Here is a 16,194-nt window from a genome sequence, read left to right as displayed (position 1 = left end):
ATGTCACTAGTGCCCAATGATGTAACAAGGGACAGTGGTCACACATTGGACCTTCAAATATTTGGGACAGACATTAGGAAACTCTTCTTCACCTGAGCCTGGTACAGCCCTGAGACAGGTCCCCAGAGCAATGGGAGATCTCGGTCCTTGGAGGGTTTCAAGACTTAGGTAGGCAAAGCCACTGCCGCCCTGATCTAGTGTTGGGAATAGTTCTGCCATGAGCAAGCAGCTGGACAGGAGATTGCAGAGGTCCTTTCACCAGCCCTGCTGGGTTTTACAGCCCTGTGCCTGCTGAACATCACTTTTCTCCTGGCTGGACTTCAGTCCAGGGATGCCCTGCCACAGAGTGGTACAGGCACTTTTCCCCTAGATTTGCAGAGGTCCTGTTTGGCTCCCTGCTCCTCAGCCCAGCCGCAGTGCCTGTTGCTGGCTTATGGCACTTTGATCTCTTTTACTTATCTTGAGTGATCTCTCTTATTGATCTTGAGATGGACAGAATTGCATCCTGGATGCATCCGTTGACTTTTGATGGAGCCCTGAGCGGTGGGAAGAAGCCAAACACATGCCGTGGTGCCAATCAGACTGGTATCCCATACAATGGGCCAGATGTTCCTTGCAGCCCATAGTCCTGGGTCTGCACACTTTTCACCATGCCAGGCTAACCAGCCCTCTCAGGGATCTGTGTGAGTAGCCTTTGGCCACGGGCAGACCCTACCATTCCACAAAAGACTTTTGCTTCCTCCGTTTGCCCTTCTCCCCTGGGGGAACCAGCCGCAGAGCAACATCAGCCCTGCCAGGCACACCTCGGCACTGCAAAGCATGGACTCCTGTTGCATGCCTCCGGGCTCCTGGTGTGTTGTCAGCATAGCTCTGGGCACCCTGCTCTGATCCCATCTTATTTATGGCACATCCTTCCTGTCTTCTCGCTGCTATTATTGCCTGAAATGTTGTAATTTAGATTCCGGCTGTGTTTGATTGCAAACTCTCCCAATCTACAAATTTCAGTGACAAGCACTAGAGCAGCTCATTTACATGCCAAAGAGATCAATCCGGAACTGCTCGTTACACAAGCGAATAAATAAATAACGGATACATTAAAGAATGGGAAACAATCAGCCAAATTAACCAATAGGTGTCGAATAATGACAAGCCCTGACATCCTTAACAGAGAACAGGAGGAGGAGGGATGGGACAAGCTTTCCCAGCATTGCCCAGGGCTGCTCAGCACTCATCTATCTCTTCTCTTCTCATCCCATGAGCCAACAGGGATGTGCATCAATGCCAGGAGAGAGTGAGCAAGGGCTGGAGCGTGAAATCCTTGCTTTTAAATCCCATACCTGTCTTTGCACCTCACACATGCTCCATGTAGGCATCTGTCATAAGAATAACACATCCCCTGGGAAAGCAATTAAAACATTTTAGACATCATGTGGCAAGTGGCCTTGCAGCCTGATTTTCAGCTGACATCTCAGGAAATCCTTCCAGGGCACCTGAACCATCCCAGCTTCTTGTTTCATTGATTGAAGCATGGGAGACTTCAGAATTCATGCAAACACCATTGCATTGCCCAGGAATGGTGGTCAGCAGCATGGGTTGAGCATTTTGGGGCAGGCCAGCTCAACAGCTACAAAAAACAGTTTGCATGGTTATTCAGGCATCATTAAGTCTCCAATGACTGCAGAAGCACGGATGCTCCGAGCTGTCCTGCCTTCCTAGTGGGTTGTGGGTGGCAGACTGGGATGCCAGTGACTGGCAGCAGAGGTGTGTGTAGTACCTGCCAGTACTGCTGATCTCCCACCACCCGCCTTTGTCTCTGTGTCCTGTAGAGTGACAGGTAGGTGCTAGCTACTTGATTTATCCTCCTCTGGCAGCTCCTGCCTGTCATCGCTCAGCACCCCAGGGGTTCCCCAGCAGGGAAGGCAGCGGATGAGCATCTCTCCCTGTTGTCTGCTGTCAGGCAGCTCGTGTGTGCCTGCAGGCACTGGGGATGCAGGGAGGAGGCTTTGCAGGGATCACTTTTCTTTCACAAAGGGGTGCAAGGCTGGGATGGTGCTGATCTACCTTGCCTGGCACCACCAGGCTGGAGGGCAGCAAGGAGGTTGAAGGAGCTGCCCCATGCCCCACCCTGAAAGGAGAAGGGTTGCTCAGGGTAAAATCCATCCAGAGCAAGGCTGGTCCTGGGTCTGCAGCAGAGCCAGGAGGCCATGACAGGTGCCCTAAATGATGTGGATGCTCACCAGAGTGGTTGGGTTCCCCCAGACACAGGGCTGTCCTCTTTGGGGCTGGTTTTGGCACCGCCTGGGGCTCTGCAGAGCACCTATATCCCCTGACTACTCCAGCGTACACGCACCTTCCCCTCTGCCTTGGACTTGGCCCTATTTCATGTCATCTGGGGGTCCCCTCCGCCATCCTTGCCCCTTCTGCGTGCTGGAGCCCACTGATGGTGGTGCTGGTGGGACGCCGCTGGACTTGCATCAGCTGGGACAACCTGCCAGGGCTTCACGATCCCGTGCACCTTCCACCACGGCTTGGTCCTCGCTGAGGAAACACCACTTCTCCCCTATTCTCAGGGGGTGCAAAACTGCTCCCAGCTTCGGGGAAGGGCACTGGTGGCCTCACTGGGGCCGTTTGCAGGAGGGAGCTGGGTTATTCTGGCTCCCGCCGTGCAATTGCTAGGGGCCGAGGCGGAGATGCCCGTGTGCTTGCTCTGCGGCTGGACATCCAGCCGGGTGGCCTCTGGGGACACGGGGATCCCCAGGGGCTCCCCCACCACCACCTGCTTTTGGAGGAGGAAGACGAGCCCTGATGGGCAGGTGACACCGAGCATGGCTGAGGCGGCACTGCCATCTCGTGGCGTGTCACCTCCCTGCCTGGGCCACGCCGGGCACGGCCCTCACCGTGTCCTTCGGCCACCACCCGCTCCCACAGACACCCTGAAGGGAAGGGGGAGAAGGAGGAGTGTGCGAGGTTGGAGGTGTTTTGGGGCTGGCAGATGCGGTCTGCAGATGCCTCCTGCGTGGCACCGCGCAATGCTCACCCGCAACTCCCCGCAGCCATCCATCCTCCGGAGCCACGGATGTCCCAGCTGCAGATCGGGAGGAGGAGGAGGAGATGCTCAGAGTATGGGAGAGGAAGGCTTGGCCTGAACGCAGCAACACTGGAAGTCAAGCGAGTGGGGCTAAGCACTGCTGAGGAGTCTCAAGGACCTGGAGGAGGTGCCGCCTGGACCAACACCAGCTTCCAGGAGATGCTGGAAACCCGTAACCAGTGCCCTGTAATTCAGCAGTTAAATGGGGCTAAGGGGACAGCCAGGGACAAAGGACGCAGGAGCACTAAGACACAGCCATCAATCAATCCTGGATGAAATGATGGAGTGGTCTTATTTTGGCTGTATATTAAGAAAGGGCAATAGGGCAGAAATACAATTACTGTCCAGAAACACCATTTTGTGGAAGGTAGGTCTTTTCAAACTCACCTGTCATCTTTTCTTGACATGATTACAGGTCTGGTTGATAGAGGAACCCTGCTGATAAAATAAAATTGCATTTCTTCTGGGCATCTGATTTATTACGGGGTAACATTTTGATTAAAAATGTGTATCATATTGCATTAAGAGGGCATATAGTCAATGAATTAAAGACCAGCTCAGTGACAGATCTCCAAAGGTAATTATTAATGGAGATACACCGATGAGCAAAGTTTTGTCTGACAAGAGTCTCTGGGCTGATTTTTAGTTTCACACTAGTCATTCCCTTTTTCAGGTGTTTTGGAAACGATGCAACACCTTCCTTGGGACTGCTAGAGGCAGCGGGCAGGGGGAATGGAGGGTTTGCCAGCCCCCCTTGGCTTTGGGACCACCCTGATCCCAGGCCTGCACACTGTTCTCTTTCCTTGAACATCCTCCCCCGAGCTCCAGCTGCTGCTATGTTTGCTTTGGGGACCCCAATGCCTCTTTCTCATGAAGGTCACTGCAGCAGCTGCCACAGGACTCCTGAAAGGAGACTCCAGGTGGATATGGATCAGAAAGCTCCTCCTATCTACCCACTGCGTTCCCCATGGGGTGGCCTGGCTGGTCCCCAGGATGTTCACCTGCTGGGGTCATTATGGCACATCTCATCCCTCTGTTCCCTGCCACGGTGGGGCTTGGGTACTGGTGGCATTTTGGGGTTCTTTTGTGGTAGAGCTCAATGCACAGCCCTGGGTGCCTTTCCTGGGCTCAGTGGTGTGATGCTTTGGCTTTTTCATTTTGCAGGTTTTGGTCAGGTGACACGCAGCTCCTGGAGTTGCTAAGATCTGGCTGGCGCAAGGCACAGCTACTCAAAGGGGACCGGGAGCAACCTAGGTGCCAGAAACCCCCATCTTCTGCTCTACTACAGAGACAAGGTCCCCAAACCACTGAAGTGAGGGCAGTGGGAAGGAGATACCTCATCAAGGATGCTCGAGGCCCTGCTGAGCCACACAGGCACTGATGATGCCTTTGCTGGAGGCCTGCTCTGTCAGGGTTCTGTACCGTGGTGGGCATCTGGAGGCGTCAGTCCCCAGCAGCAGCAATGACAAGGCTGGGTACCAGTGACAGCCGTGCTCTGTCCATCACCCAGACCAGGGGCCATCAAGAGTGATCCCTGGGCCCCACCGAGCATCCCTTGGTTAGCCGTGCCACCTACTGCTCACATCAGCTGTCCCCCCCTGCAGTGACAGAGCTGTGGCATGCCTTGGGCACCCTCCACCTTTGTGTTGCTTTGTGCCCAGTCACCACCAGTCCCTGCTTTGGGGACTGTGCTGGGAACCCTGCAGTCCTGCATTTTTGCTGACCAAGCTGTTCCCTGACTGTACCCAGCACAGCCAGGGTCAAGCATGGAAAGGGGAACAAGTTTCTCTCATGTGCAAAGAAAGTGAAACTTGGCACTTCTCTTCCCTGACCAGGCAAACCACCGTGCATGCACGTACATCTCCCCCACCCTGCTCCTCTTCCTCCCTGCTCCCAAGGAAGATCTTCCAGCAAACAGAGCTGCTGCTCAGACTGGTCTGTCTTCACCCCCAGCAAAGAGGTAAGTCATGCAAATAGCTGGGGCATATGCCTCCTCTGCCACCGCTCTCCGGTCCTTGATCCCTGTCCCCCTCCACAAGTGTTTAAAAATAGGAAAAGGAGGAGAAGATGATGGGGCGGGGGGGGGGAGCTGCAGGAATCAGTCCTTGCTCCATGTGGCTGTGGACATCACTAGCCTCTGCAAGCTTGTCCTGTGCCGAGTACATCAGGTTTTGGGGTAGGTGTGTGTGCTCAGGACATCTCTCCTCTCTCCCAGCTCTGTGTGTTGGAGATCTGGATCCTCTTTGCCTGTTTACCCTTTTCCTGTTTAATCCTTTCCTATTTATCCCTCTCCTGTTTGTCCCTCCTCTGTTGAGTCTTTTTGCATCCCTTCCTCACTTGTGCTCTCTATCCCATGGGACCACTGCCCCGTACATCAGGGCTTGCTCCCCCAGCACTGGAAGAAGCATCCTCTACGTGCATCTGATGTGCGACAACCCATTCCCAGGACATGCACCAAAGCATTTATGCCATGCTCCATGTCCTGGGCTTTCCAATCGCACAGCCCTGCCATGAGCACATGTCAGAGATTTTCAGTAATATCAAAGATTTCAGATCATGCAAGGAAACAGCCTCAAAATCCTTCCATGAATTTATTTCCACCATTGCATGTGGTGTCTGGCTGTCTGTATTGGAAAACACATGGGTGGCATGGTAGGTCTGTGCATGCATCTGATGAGACCACTTGCTTGTCTGTGTCCAAGGTGCATCTGTGTGTTTGCTGTGTGCTTGCCTCCATCCCCAGTTCCCCCACCCCTGTGCTTGTAGGGAGGCAGGATGCAACCTGGGCTTTGGCTGGCAACCAGCACCCTGGCAGCAGTGCTGGGCCTGGCCCTGCTGGAGGATGACGTGTGTCGGGCACCAGATGGAAAGAACGGCTTCCCGGGAGTCCCTGGCCTCAATGGGAGGCCAGGGCAGAAGGGTGACGTGGGAGATCCAGGTAAGGGGGAGCTGGGAATGTGCAGCGTGGGTGGCCTGGGAGCCTCAGCCCTCTTGGTAGGAGCACCACGGGCTGTGGGAGCAGCTCAGGAGGTGCCAGACAGATGTACACGAACTGCTACTCCTCACCATCTCTCCCCAGGGAAACCATCACAGAAGACGGGCATCAAGGGACTCAAGGGGGATGCAGGCGAGCAGGGGCCTCCTGGCGACCCAGGAGCCCAGGGCTACCCTGGCCTGAGTGGCTTCCCCGGGTTGCCAGGAATGAAGGGGCTAAAGGGGCCCAAGGGGAAAGCTGGCAATATCCTGGATCATCCGCGTCCTGCCTTCTCCGCTTCGCGGAGGTCCCCACCCTCCAATGGCAAGACAGTCGTGTTCGACAACATCATCACCAACCAGGAGAGCTCCTACAATCCCCAGACCGGGGAGTTCACCTGCCGCGTCCCCGGGCTGTACTACTTCGCCTTCCAGGTGATCTCCAGTGGGGACCTCTGCCTGACCATCACCAAGAACAGGGAGCGCGTGGTCAGCTTCTGTGATTACAACAGCCGTGACATCCTGCAGGTCAACTCGGGCAGCAGTGTGCTCAGCCTGGCCGTGGGTGACCTGGTCTCCGTGAGCACTGACTCTGCCAGGGGCAACACGATTTACAGCGGCTCTGAGGCTGACAGTGTCTTCAGCGGCTTCATGATCTTCCCTCAGATGGGCTGATGGACTGCCGGTCAGGACCTGCTTAGCACCAGAGCATTGCAGTGTGTGTGTGTCTGCATGTGTTTTCCCCCTGTGAGTGCATGGGGTGGTTTAGTACCACAGCAAACGGGGATGGCCCCAAACTGAGCCACCAGACAGGTCTTGTTCTTCCACCGGTGTCACAAAGTGCCCAGGCTGTGGGTCACCACTGCAGTAGTGAGACCCCTACTAGCACTTATCTCCATGCTAGGCCTGCCCACTCCATCCTGGAGGCAAAGGACTGCTGGGCCCAACAGCCCTTTCTGCTCCTGGGCACTCCGACCCCACACCAGAGGGGACCAGTTGTCACTGGGGCCATTCACCAGCTGTGGGTCTTTGTTCCTGAGTGGGAAATCACCGCATGCCACTGCTTCTGCTACACTAACCATTGCAAATGCCTTTCTGGCACCGGGCCACTACTCTCTCACATCCTCCCCATCAGTATAAATAAACCTTTCTTCCAAGACAGCTGCTTGGGTTTTCTTTCCTATTCATGCATCTTCCCCAAACCATCAATGTCCTGCGCCCCTTCCCAAGCTGTCCAGGGAGAGAAGTGATCCCAATTTGCCCCTGGCCAAGCAGACCCCAACTGCAAAGGCAGGTGAACAGGACTGAACCGAGTATACAAGCAGAGCTGGCACTTACAGGAATGGGAACTCTCTGGGACTAGCCTATGTGTGTCCTTTTTCTGATGAGTCCAAGCTAGCTGTCCTGTACAAGGGTCAATACAGGCAGCAGATCATGCACCTCATCCACACGGTCCTCTTCTGGTACCCAACTCTCCCAGGAAGGGGAAGGGCAGCTATGGTCCTCCAGCCTTTCAGCAAGGAAGGACAGGGACATCAGGGTGACTGATAGGGTTGTGGGGTGATGGTGGTGGGGTTTTGGGGTGATGTTCACCCTCTTCAGCTTGGGTGAGACTAGTGGGAAATAGGGCAGTCTGGGCAGGTATCAGGCAGCTAGAAAGCATCAGGGAAGCCACGCAGGTGCTATACCCTGGGACTGCTGCTTGGAGGAGCTGCTCCACACATGCTGAGCAGTCAAATGTCTCCATTCCTGGAGCAGTGAGGAGGAGGCCAGGTCACCTGCAAGGAGAAACACCCTGACCAGGGATGCTGGGGCCCCAATGAACCCGGCACAGCTGGTGGAGCACAGGGCAAGGTGCAGAGAGGACAGGCAGCCTGCAGGTTGGAAACCCTCAAGGAGAAAAAGCATTCAGTCCCATTGCCTAGGGGTGCAGCATCTCCCATCAGAGCCAGGCAATGACCTTGCACCAGCCCTTCATTGCACAGGAGTCTCTGGCTCCATGGAGCTGGCTTGAGGCTCTGATCCCCATCCAGTCACTGCCTTTCTGCTCAGAAACAAGTTAATGGTGGGTGAAAGGCAGGTGATTTGCAGAGGGCTAGTCCCTGTCATGGTTGGAGGGTTTGTGGCACATGTCCTGGCAGAGGCTTATCCCACCTCTGTCCTTCCAGTCCCTGCTGTTGCAGTGTCACAAGTATAGGTCTCACTGGACAGCCAGGAAAGTGCTTGCTCAGAGAAAACGATCAGGCAAGAGGATGTGAAACTCAGCTAGGGGTCAGCTGGGGGTTTTGGGTCTCCAAGGGCCCTTTCCTAACTCTGTGACTTCCTCCAGGAGGGTTTCACGGAGAGTCATCCACACTGTGCTGTGCCGGCAGGCAGTGCCCACAGCATCCAGAGGGCTCAGCAGCGCAGGTTCCCGTGCTCTGCTCCCCTCACCAGAGGTAAGAGGAGCTTCAGGGTCTGTCTCTTTGGGGTGGGCTGCATGGGGATTGGGGATCCAGCAGTGTGGCACAGTGCTGGGCTATGTGGGAGGAGGAGAATGAGACAGAGGCACTGCCAGGTTGCACACGTCATGGGGGGATGATGTACGCTTGTCCTTGCTGGGAGAAGACCCAGTTCCCGGGGCCAGGCACTGTCCTGGGAGATCCCCAGCTGATGGGGGCTTGATCCTGATGGGCAGAACCAGGAAAGTCAGGCTGCTGCTGGAGGAGGGGTGAGATTCACTGTGTCCAGGGAGCTCCAACCTCAGTGCAGCGTGGTGCAACGGTCTGCAGCAGCGTACGCGTCTGCAGGGGGTTTGGGACATAGGACCAGGAGAGCTTTGGGCTGACCACAGGTACTGCAAGACCTCATGGCTCCATCCAGACTGAAAGTCCAACCCTCCTTGTGCCATCAGGGGCTGCTCTGGGGTTGGTGATGAGCCCAGGGTCCATCTCCACATATCCACCTCCCCACTGCCTGGCGATTGGTATGGGGGGGACACAGAGGGCCCAGATGTCGCATCCAGGTGCTCCTGGTGCAGTCAGCCTTTTAGCACAGTACCTCCTTTGCCCCATGGCCTGGAAGCCACACTGCTGTGGCCCCTCAGCTGAGCACTTTCTTTCCCTTTCCATGCTCCAGAGCACCAAAATGGGGCAGAGCTTCTGGGAGCAGCTCCATCTGGGTCTCGCCCTCCTACTCCTGAATGCGGGGTCTGCTGTGAATGGAGATGTCACTCATGGATGCTATGGGGTTCCAGGCCTGCCAGGTATGCCGGGCGTGCCAGGCAAGGATGGCCGGGATGGGCTGAAGGGAGCCAAAGGAGAGCCAGGTGAGTAAGCAAGGAGGAGAACAACACAGGCTATCGAAGGGGGGCCATTGAGTCCTCCATGGCTGGTCTGCCTTGGTATGCAGGCCATGGAGAGCATCGTCTGAGGACAGGGCAGGAGGAAAGGAGGCTGGAGAGAAGCAACAACTCTCTCCTCCCTGATGGAAGGGGCTGGAGGAGCCTCTCCCCACATCCTGCCATTGACACTGACTTCCCTTCACTCCCCACCACCCCACAGGCATCCCAGGAGGTCCTGCAACACGAGGGCCCAAGGGCATGAAAGGGGAACCAGGCAGCCCTGGCTTGCCAGGCAAGACTGGTCCCAGGGGTCTCCCTGGTCCCAATGGAGACCCTGGGATGACGGGCATGACGGGAGAGCCGGGTATGCCAGGCAGCTACAAGCAGAAGCACCAGTCAGCATTTTCAGTGACGAGGCAGACTGGCGAGCACCCCTTGAAGAACGTCCCCGTGGTGTTCAACCACGTCATCACCAACACCAACCATGACTACAACACCACCACGGGCAAGTTCACCTGCAACATCCCTGGCCTCTACTACTTTGTGTTCCACACCTCGCAGACAGCCAACCTCTGCATCATCCTGTACAAGAACGGGAGCAAGATGGCCAGCTTCTGTGACCACAAGACCAACACCATGCAGGTCAGCTCTGGTGGGATCATCCTCCACGTGGATGCTGGGAACGAGGTCTGGCTGGCGGTGAATGACTACAACGGCATGGTGGGCATCGGCAGCTCTGACAGTGTCTTCTCAGGGTTCCTGCTCTTCCCCGACTAGAGGACCACCAGACCCCACGCCAGCACACCAACCTCTTCACCCTGCCCTGCAAACCCTGCTGCTCACTGCCAGGCTGTTGTGACGCTCCAGGTTTCTCTGCTGGGTGGGAAGCCCCAGCGAAGGAGTCAGCCCCAGCCACCAGACACAACCCCCTGGCCTGGGGACTGAGTGTAGGCAGCCACTGAACAGGGGGAATAGGCACATCTGGATGCATCTCCACCCAGAGTGATGGTGCCAAGCCCCTGGGGTCCCGCTGGCACTGCCACGTGCATCCACCATGATAACCCCACACTACCTTCTGCTGCCAGAGACAGAGGTCTCTCTGTATCTCTCCCCTTCCCACCTGGGTTGCACCAGGGACAGCCAGGTATCCTGGAGCAGGCTTGCAGCAGCACCTTTGCCATGACCCGGCTATGGAAAGTGTCAATAAAACCTTCTCCAGTGCACCTGGCCTAGTGTGTTTTTTCCTCCATGACTTCCCTTTCTGCAGGTGGAGCCCACGTGTGGTCTGATGGATGTAGTGTGCACATGTGCGTATGCGTGTGTGCATGACATCTGGACGTCTGCATGGCATCAGAATGTCCCTGAACCCTCACTGGCTTGGCCGTGCTCAGCATCAGTGAGCATAACACACCATTCACAACCCTGGCTTTGCTCAGTGGGGTAGGAACCCCAGCTGCACTGACTGCAGGAAGGGGACAGTTCCTGTGCCCATACACACAGCTCCCACAAAGTGGAGGGACTAAGACTCCTCCAAGCAGGGGCCCTGATACTCCCCTTTGCCTCCAAGAGGATGAAATTCAGTTGCAGAGGGCCACAGACCACACAGCAAACCTCATAGCCATGCCTCTGGTGGCTGGGACATCCACAGGGTCCCAGGCTCACCAGGCACAGGGCAGGGGAAGCACCGGCTTCCCTGAGCCAGACCAAAGGAGCTGGTGGCTGTGGAGGCTACACAGCCCACCAAAACCCAATGGAGATTCCTCCCAGGGGCACACATTGTACAGTGGAAAAGGAGGTCATCTCCCCTAAACGGCCTGGGCTTCACCTCCACAAGGCATCAGCAGAAAGCAGGACTGGAAATGCTTTTACTGCAGGGTGAAATCACTTCCCATCCACAACATTTAGGAGACCTTGGGGGACAGATACAAGGTGATGGATGCTGAGACCCTGTAGCATCCTCTGAGCCTTGCCAGTACCTCCCAGCAGAGCTGGGTATGTACGGAGAAGCCTGAGGGATGTGTGTGCACATTTCTGCAGTCCTGAGGGGTTACCCCAAACTTGTCTGGAGCTCATGGAGCGTTCCCTGCAGTAAGCACATCTGAGCAGGACCCAGGGCCCCTGCAGGGCAGAGTGGACATCACCCTGGGGCCAGAGCTGTATGCCCGAGGGACCCCAGGGTGCTATTTGGGGACAGCATGTTCTGCTGATCTGACCGAAAGCATTCGTGGTGGATGTGAAAGTGCCACTGAAGAAAGAGTAGGAGCTAAAGATAAAAAAGGGACGTGGCCCAGATCCTTTCACAATAACCCTTGCAGCAAACTTCTGTTTCTCCTTGCAGTCACTTCCAACTGGGACGCCGGTGTGTCCTGCTCCATCTCCCCATCTGTGCAACAAGAAGCTCAAGGTAAGAGCAAGATGTCAGCAAGGAAGGTAGAAACACGTGGGGAACCCAGCAGCACCAGGGTGACGGTCACCCCCTCCATCACTGGCACTTCACTGTGGCTTGGGGCAGAAGAGAAAGGGAGCTGTTGGGCTGGGGGTGGTGGAGATTCCTGATGGGTCCCCGATCCCTCCTGCTCCACCCAGAGAAGGGGGACATGGAAAGGGGAGATGGCAAAGGTCCATAGGGGTGATCAGGGACTGAGCAGCAGTCTGAAAGGTGCCCTCAGGGTGCTTTCCTGCCCTGAGATGCTCTTGTCTGCCTGGACCTGGGGGTGGGAGCCTGTGGATCAGTCCTTGTACATTCTGCATCTGAATCAGAGTTTCTGTGGCTGGAGGATCCAACTCACTGACCTCTTTTCCTGCTGATACCAGAGTTTCAGTGCTGGGAGAGTCCACCTGAGGCCAGAGAGTGTGGCTGGGGTGATGTGATGTCCAGATACAGCCCCCAAATGCCCAGCGCTTACCACACATTCACCTGTACCAGGAGCTGGGGGGAGGAGCCAAGCTGTGGGATGCAGGGAGGGCAGAAGGAAGATGGGACCCTGGGACTGGAAGCCCAGATGACTGTCCCAGTAAGACTGGTCAGACACAGAAATGCTCCTGGGATGAAGCAGGTGTGTGGCAGGACGCAACGGGAACCTGCAGGGCTTAGGAGGGCAGGTTTGGGGATTTCACTGCCATCTGCAAGGACTAAAGCTGTTCCTCAGGTATGGTGGTGGAAAGCAAGAACTATCCCCTTGCAGATAACTGTTCTGGCCTGAGGAAAGATTTTACCCTGCAGGTGTGGTCCTAAGATGGGATGGAGAATTTATCCTCTGAGAGAGCAGGAGGGTCTCAGAGCAGTAGGGACCTGCAGCACATGCCCATGGCAGCAGCATGGCCAGGCTGGACATCAGACCTCTGGGGCAAGCTAACCTGTCCTCAGATATTCATGTGGCTGAAGCTCTGGGCACTTGTAAACCGGTAATTTAAGAGTGAGAAGAGACTGACAAGCCCTCCTATGCCCCAAGGGGCTGGTCCCTCCAAGGCCATCACAAGAGCGGATTTGGCTCTGCAGCAGGATGTTTTTCCTCCCTGATGGTATTACCCAGATGCACTTTTAGTCATCGTCCTCCAGAGCTACACAGAATGCCTTCCCCATCCCTCCCACTGCCCAAGGTAAGCCTCTCGACATCCTTCTGTGCTCCAGCAGATGCAGACTGCGTGGGCGATGCTGATCTGCCTGGCTGGAGGGCAGCTTGCAACTGCCACACTCTGCAAGACCTATGGCACCATCCCAGGTATCCCAGGGGCACCAGGACAGCCTGGCAGCAACGGCAGAGATGGGGAGAATGGCCTAAAGGGCGAGCGAGGTAAGGAGGAGGCTGCAGGTGGGGAAAATGTCATCTTGTGAATATCGAGAGCAGGAAAAGACACTGCCAGGCACGTGGTCCAGTGAAAGCAATCCATTTTCCAACAGCCCCTTTGGGATGTTATCAGGTGGGGGTGTTGCTTGGGGACAGAAGGGGCTGGACAGTCCGGAGCACCCCAAGGAACCTGGGGAGGGAGGGTGCATGAGAGCAACGGGTGTCACACCTGCCAGGTGGGCAGGGGTCTCTGTTGACCCGCACCCCAGCACAGATACCGGTGGTTTCCTTCCCAGTGCCCCCTCTGCAGACCTGTGGGACTCAGCTGCAACCACAATGACTCTTCCTCCTCCTTTCTAGGTCCCCCTGGCCAGGTGGAGGACGAAGAAGACATGGGGGAGAAGGGAGACCCAGGACTGCCGGGGCACCCTGGGAAGATTGGCCCCAGGGGCCCCCCAGGTCCAAGGGGAATACCAGGTGCCATGGGAATCCCTGGCCCTCAGGGGGACTCTGGTGACTACAAGGCCACTCTCAAGTCTGCCTTCTCTGCTGCCAGGACCATCAGCTCCTACCCACGCCGGGATCAGCCCATCCGCTTCGACCGCATCATCACCAATGAGAAGGGCCACTACGAGAACCGGTACGGCCGCTTCAACTGTGAGATCCCGGGCATCTACTACTTCACCTACCACGTCACTTCCAGGGCCAACCTGTGCCTCAGCCTGAAAAAGGGCCGGGGTGGCAGCAGGGGTGAGAAAGTGGTGACTTTCTGTGACTATGTGCAGAGCAGCTACCAGGTCACCACGGGTGGCGTGGTCCTCAAGATGGCAGCAAGCGAGTCTGTCTGGCTGGAGCCAACAGAGAAGAACTCCCTGGTGGGGATCGAAGGATCTGACAGCATCTTCTCTGGCTTCCTCATCTTCCCCGAGGCTTAGTCCACTGAAGGTGTCTCTCTGCAGCCCTTCTCCTGCTGCCGGCTGGCCCCTGCAGGGCTGAGGACTCCCGTGGAAATTACTCTTTGCTCCAGATTTGGTGCCCTAAGCATGTTACTGCCAGTCTTGCACATTAAATGACAGCTCCTTGTGCTGCTGATTCCTTCCTGCCTAGGGTTTGTCTCCTTTCCCCCAAATAAAGCTCAAGATACTCCAAGCGTTGCCTCCTGCACCCCTGGTGCAGCCTAGGCTCATTAGCATCTCATTACTGCTGAGCAAAGCCAGACAATTAAGGCAGTTCTTGCTGAACCATGCTGAGTATTGCCTTCCAGAGTCACGAAGAGAAAGTCCTAGCCCAGTGTTAGGAAAACAGGGAGAGGAAGCCTGGTCTCTAGCAGGGGGCAGGGACACATGACATAGTGGGAAAATTGGGGCCACTGGATACTGGGGGTAGATGGGGAGATGCTGGAGGTGGTGCTGTACTGGAGAGTCCTGAGGCTGGTAGGATCCAGGGACACCAACCTCCTTTAGACTTTTTTGGGGGGTAGGGGGTGACAATAATATCCACAGAATTTTGTCAAAACTTGTGACAAGATGACCCAGGTGTATGTGGGGAAGCCAGAGCTTGATGCTGTGATGGGAGAGGTGTGGGGCACATGGGTCTCCCCTGGTGCAGCTGGACAGGGCCCAGAGCAGCCCCATAACCCCAGTGAGGACCAACACATGCAAGGCCTATAGCACAGCCTAGCCCTCCCAGAGATGTCTTTACTGATAGTAGAGCTGATGGACTCAAGGACCCCCAGATGAATAAGGACCACAAGGTCTTTACGACCCCAAGGATGTCACTGTCCCTGGGGCAGGTGACAATCCAGCATTGTACCTGGGTGGGCAGGTTGCCTGCAGCCCCCAGCCGTGGCAGCTGTGGGGTGGGAAGCCCATGGGGGTATACACGGGGGGTGCCCAGGACAGAAAAGGAGAAATTTGGGGGGGGGGTCTGGGATTCGAAAGGGACTGGATGAAGGGGATGATGATAAAGGGTCTTGGCAGGGGGTGTGGATATGGACTGGCTTTTATGGAGCATCGCCACTGAGCTCTGGGGGTCTGCTTGTGGGCTCCACAGCTCTGGGCTGCCCAGCTCTCCAGCTCACCAGGACAGTGACTGGCACTGGTGCGGCCAGCTTGAAGGCTCCAGCTTCTGGACAGGATGATTTGCCGGCAGGTGGCACTGGAGACTGGCTCAGCCCTCACCGCGCCACCGGGAGCATCCCCGTCCCGCAGGCTGGGACGAGGGCAAAGCTTGCAGGGACCGGACAGAAGTGGGAGGCCTTGCCCCTAAGGTCTGGGAGAAGGCACCAGGCAGGATCAGTGCCGCCTCTTGTGGCCCTGGGTTAATGCCTCGTCCTCGCCACTTTGTCCTTCCCCCAGCAAAATCTGCTGCATCTGTCCCCAGGGGTGCAACCACCCTGTGTCCCCAGGCGTCTACCTCCTATCAGAAAGTCAGGGCAGAGATGTTCGGTGTTGCATCCCAAAGCCCTCCTTGTGCAGCAGCATTGGGCTGCTTTTAAAATGCAGCTGCAATGCTCATGCCATTTTGCAGCTGGAGATGCAGCATCCCAAATAAAATCAGGTCAGCAGGGCAGGTGGAGGAAAAGAGTAGGTATTTGACCCCCAAAACAGAGGCTGGGCAGCATACACCAACCAGCTAAGCCTCCTGAGCCCTCGGCAGGTCTGCAGGAGACACCAAACCAAGGAGCAGTCGATACGCTGGAGGACAGGGCTGCCATTCAAAGAGCTTGACAGGCTGGAGAAATGAGCTGGCAGGAACCTACTGGCATTTAACGGAGACAAATGCAAAGCCCTTCCGCTGGCATGGGAAAACCCCACGCAATAGGACAGGTGGGGAGCAGGAGGAAGCTTTGCAGGAAGGGATCTGGGATGCTGCTGGACAGCAAGTTGAAGCTTTCTGCCTTTCTGAGTAATTGATATAATAATTTTGGACTTTTGAAAAGGTCTTTGTCAGGACCCCTCTGGAGTGGAGCTGGTTTTATTTTTAAAACTAATGTCTGACCTAACATCAGCACAAGTCAAAGG

General features: G+C 56.0%; 2 protein-coding genes across 2 annotated transcripts; both read left to right on the top strand.

Moving 5' to 3' along the window:
* Window positions 1-4,971: 4,971 nt before the first annotated feature.
* Window positions 4,972-10,515, top strand: LOC104837975. The gene is made up of 7 exons (XM_010577479.1): window positions 4,972-5,048; window positions 5,855-6,026; window positions 6,168-6,731; window positions 7,425-7,524; window positions 8,391-8,499; window positions 9,179-9,368; window positions 9,604-10,515. The coding sequence occupies exons 2-7, from the start codon at window positions 5,864-5,866 to the stop codon at window positions 10,158-10,160; spliced, it is 1,683 nt and encodes a 560-aa protein (XP_010575781.1). The 5' UTR covers window positions 4,972-5,048; window positions 5,855-5,863; the 3' UTR covers window positions 10,161-10,515.
* Window positions 10,516-11,739: 1,224 nt separating this feature from the next.
* C1QB (complement component 1, q subcomponent, B chain) lies at window positions 11,740-14,106 on the top strand. The gene is made up of 3 exons (XM_010577156.1): window positions 11,740-11,787; window positions 13,018-13,177; window positions 13,532-14,106. Exons 2-3 carry the CDS (start codon window positions 13,018-13,020, stop codon window positions 14,104-14,106), a joined length of 735 nt encoding a protein of 244 aa, XP_010575458.1. The 5' UTR covers window positions 11,740-11,787.
* The last annotated feature ends 2,088 nt before the right edge of the window (window positions 14,107-16,194 follow it).

The sequence above is a fragment of the Haliaeetus leucocephalus genome, unplaced genomic scaffold, assembly GCF_000737465.1.
Source record: "Haliaeetus leucocephalus isolate CR32 unplaced genomic scaffold, Haliaeetus_leucocephalus-4.0 Scaffold556, whole genome shotgun sequence".
NCBI classification, from domain to species: domain Eukaryota; kingdom Metazoa; phylum Chordata; class Aves; order Accipitriformes; family Accipitridae; genus Haliaeetus; species Haliaeetus leucocephalus.
Note: the sequence above shows the minus strand (reverse complement) of the source record. Positions and strands in the feature narration are given on the sequence as shown.